Source organism: Anabrus simplex, chromosome 1 (genome assembly GCF_040414725.1).
Source record: "Anabrus simplex isolate iqAnaSimp1 chromosome 1, ASM4041472v1, whole genome shotgun sequence".
In the NCBI taxonomy this organism is placed as follows: Eukaryota; Metazoa; Arthropoda; class Insecta; order Orthoptera; family Tettigoniidae; genus Anabrus; species Anabrus simplex.
Genome location: NC_090265.1, coordinates 837,968,621 through 837,972,444, shown reverse-complemented (window position 1 = coordinate 837,972,444; position 3,824 = coordinate 837,968,621). Strand labels below are relative to the sequence as shown.

At 40.6% G+C, this 3,824-nt stretch overlaps 1 protein-coding gene across 1 annotated transcript; it reads right to left on the bottom strand.

Moving 5' to 3' along the window:
• Positions 1–601: 601 nt before the first annotated feature.
• LOC137500926 (trigger factor-like) lies at positions 602–3,134 on the bottom strand. The gene is made up of 2 exons (XM_068227667.1): positions 3,034–3,134; positions 602–1,143 (listed from the first exon to the last, which is right to left on the bottom strand). The coding sequence occupies exons 1-2, from the start codon at positions 3,038–3,040 to the stop codon at positions 698–700; spliced, it is 453 nt and encodes a 150-aa protein (XP_068083768.1). The 5' UTR covers positions 3,041–3,134; the 3' UTR covers positions 602–697.
• Between the last annotated feature and the right edge of the window lie 690 nt (positions 3,135–3,824).

Here is a 3,824-nt window from a genome sequence, read left to right as displayed (position 1 = left end):
AAGGGGCAAAGCGATTTCGTATTTAGTTTGTTGACATTCACAGCCAGGTCAATCTCACCGTTTAAGTATTATCCAAAGGGCAAAGCTATTTCGTGTTTTATTTGTTTTGCGGTGTTGCAACGTCCACTTTTCTGAACTCCGATTACACTTGAACTGCACATGTGTAAACCGAGTTCAGTTTTGTACAACGCGACGAAGTCGTATTCTCAGTTCATTTTCAGGACTAGATTCTAAATTGATCTCGAGTCAGATGTCTTTGTACAACTGGGCCAATCTCAGTCATATTCATCTTCATCTTCCTGGCCCTTTTTCCCAACTTGATGATGATTATTCTTCCGTTAAGTTAAATAGATGTATAATGAGACGAACACTAACATCCAGTATCCGAACCTAGAGGAATGTGTCATATGCAGTTAAAGTAATCGAACCCTTAGCCCTCTGAACCGAAGTCCGTTATGCTCGCTATTCAGCCAAGGAGTTGGACAAACCTCCGTATTAACAATTAATCATTTATGGTGCTAGCTGTATGGAGGTGAACAGGGTTTTTCACCTATAATTAACAACACCTATCAAATAAAACTGGAAGGAAAGAGAAATTCACTTTGTGTTTAATTATATTTTATTCCAAAGCAGATAGATACGGGTCACATACATTTACAACAGTGCATGTTTTTAATATGATGAGGTTTCTCACAGGTTAAGCATAAGCACACACTTGGATGGCGGGGTTGAAGACGAGACCTGATGGACAGGTGAAGACAGTACCTTTCCCTGTGGTCAGGTCACACTTGACGAACTTGTGTGTGTCCTTAGGGTAGGGCAAGTGCCACCTGTCAGCTCTAGCGGCTGCGCACAAGTTGGATGGATCAGGCTGGTGGTTTTCATTGTCACCATCATTGTGGTGATGGTCGTTATTATGGTCATCATGATGGTTGTGGTGGTCCCAGTCATGGTCGTGATGGTGATGATCCGAGTGGTGATCATGGTGATGATGCTTGCCTACTTCTTGAGCGTCCTCGACGGTTGCAGAATCGTCGACATCTTTTACATCTTCAGCAACTTGAGCTGGCTGTTGTTCCGCAGTGTCCACAGGAGCGGACTGCACGTAGGCCAGTGCTACCAACACACACACTACGAGAAGACCTGAGGGAAAATAAAAATATGTGTTATTCCACTCCGATACGTACATGCTAATCTGTGAGTTGTTTTTGACATAAATATGTCTTATGGCTGGGGATAGTCCGTAAATGTGCGTAACGGAAGTAGAAACTGTGCAGGCTGTGATGTAAGGTATGAATGGATAGCCAGACATTGTTATATAGCAACCGTGCAGGCTATATCGTATGGCTCGTTGGACATGACCGAGAGGCATATTTGTGGTCATTTGATTTTCGCAAAGGGAGAAGTGGTTTTTTTTTTAGTTGTTTCCTTGTTAAATTTAAGGCGTATTATACTCTATGAAATTAGGATTCCTGTACTGAAATGAAATGGTGTATGGTTTTTAGTGCCGGGACTGTCCGATGACCTGCTCTGCTCGCTAAGTACAGGTCTTTCAATTTGACTCCCGTAGGCGACCTGCGCGTGGTGATGAGGATGAAATGATGATGAAGACGACACATACACCCAGCCCCCGCGCCAGCGAAATTAACCAATGATGGTTAAAATTCCCGACCCTGCCTGAAATCGAACCGAGGACCCCTGTGAGCAAAGGCCAGAATGCTAATCATTTAGCCATAGAGCCGGACATTTCTATACTAATTGCTCTAGCAATAGCGTTCTTATTGCTTGATAAATCCTACATGTGCGACGGAAATCCGTTGGATATTTACATAATGATGGAGGCAAATTAGCAAACAGATTATAGACTGTTAGATTATAATTGAAAGCATATAATGGGGTGAGGAATCGATAAATAATTTACTGACATTTCAGAAGACATTAACTATTTCAATGTACTCCATTATACAATACCTACTAAGGTTTATTAGTGTTAATGGACTGTGCCGTTTTTCGAGTGCTTGTAATCAATAATTAAAACTGAATATTACGTGAGTGAATTCACCATTATCTAACATTTGACTTATATTTTAATATACTTCGTGATCGGCTACTAATTTATTTCAGTAACACGTCTATTTTAAAATGACAATCAATATTGTTTCTCAGTGGCGATGGAGGCAAAGGAGCTTTTGAAATAATCCTATCCCTACGGAGATGAAATGAAATGAAATGTCGTATGGCTTTTAGTGCCGGGATATCCCAGGACGGGTTCGGCTCGCCAGGTGCAGGTCTTTCTATTTGACACCCGTAGGTGACCTGCGCGTCGTGATGAGGATGAAATGATGATGAAGACAACACATACACCCAGCTCCCGTGCCATTGGAATTAACCAATTAAGATTAAAATCCCCGACCCGGCCGGGAATCGAACCCGGGACCCTCTGAACCGAAGGCCAGTACGCTGACCGTTCAGCCAACGAGTCGGACTCCTACGGAGATGAATGCCATATACTCGTATTTTATCAAGAAATGAATACACTTATGGGTTTTTAATAGTTACCTATGTGCTTTTTCTCAAACTGATTCTGAATGTACCTTTCTTGCATCGGAGGAATGCATTGCTGGATGCTTTTAGATGTTCATCGCGATTTTTTTTCTGAAAGTCCTATAGTTTGTGTATTATGTTGTCGTTAAGGACTGTAATTATTTTACTTGAATTATTTTCAGTCCTTAGCTATTACTGATATATCCCCATAAATATTTTCATCCAAGAGTAAGAAGTAAATTGTGGGCAAATCCTCGATGCTTACGTAATAAGTCTCCTATATGTTGATTAACTTGTACCGGAATATCGAAGACATCAGATAATTGTTTCTTAGGTATTAAACCTTGCACACAACTCTGAAGAAATATTTTTCTCAACAGCAATCCTCCTGAGTCACTGACTGTCTAAGAAAGAGCGTCTATTGTACGATAAGGAATAACTTTGTTCCAATGAGGTTCACAAGTGTAGAAAAGTGTAAAAGGCACCTACCTTTCATGGTGATGTTCAGGTTGTATTACTGACTGTTGAGTTTGTCATTGACTGACGGAGTTTATATACCCAATGATTTCCTTTATCTCACACAAAAAACGTGGTATTGATATCAGGCGTTGATAATTGAAACAGTTAGGTCGTATCTTGTAATTCAACAAGAGGTGCAGGTGTCAATCACAGAGATCATTACAGTTCTTGGACTTTTGATAGCACCACTGGGAGTTCTTAATTCAAGGGCGCTACTGTTATCAAATTCCTCCTCCGTTTTGTAGGTGAGAGCATGCAATACACCCACGTAATCCTAGAGATGTTTCCCCAGGAGCTCTCAACGTTACGGGGTGCCTTGGTTATTTGATGAGTTCGTAGGTGGATTAGTGGTCGCTTGGTGGGTGGATGGGTCCGCAAGGCTTCCTGCGAAGTTACTTTTTTACCATTTGTTTCCTTTCGCCTTTCCTATGAGACATCCCCTGAGTAAGATTGTGAGACCTATACAGTATTTTCTAATCCCGTAGTGTCCGTTTTCTTCCTTTTCCCAAGACTTTAATAATTATTTAAAATATCGAAACTAATATTCTTTTTCTCATTTAATTAGAGTTAAGGGTGGATAGTTATCTTGTTTTACTTCCCTTTAATATAGTAATAACCACCACCATTACTAGCTCTTATTCCCCCTGAGAAGTAGTATAACGATCTGCATTCCTTGGCGTCGGTTTCCTTTCCGTTTGTTTGAAAGTTTTGTACGCTACTAGATTTTCTTGAAAAAGTATTCTTAAAAAGAAACCACTTTT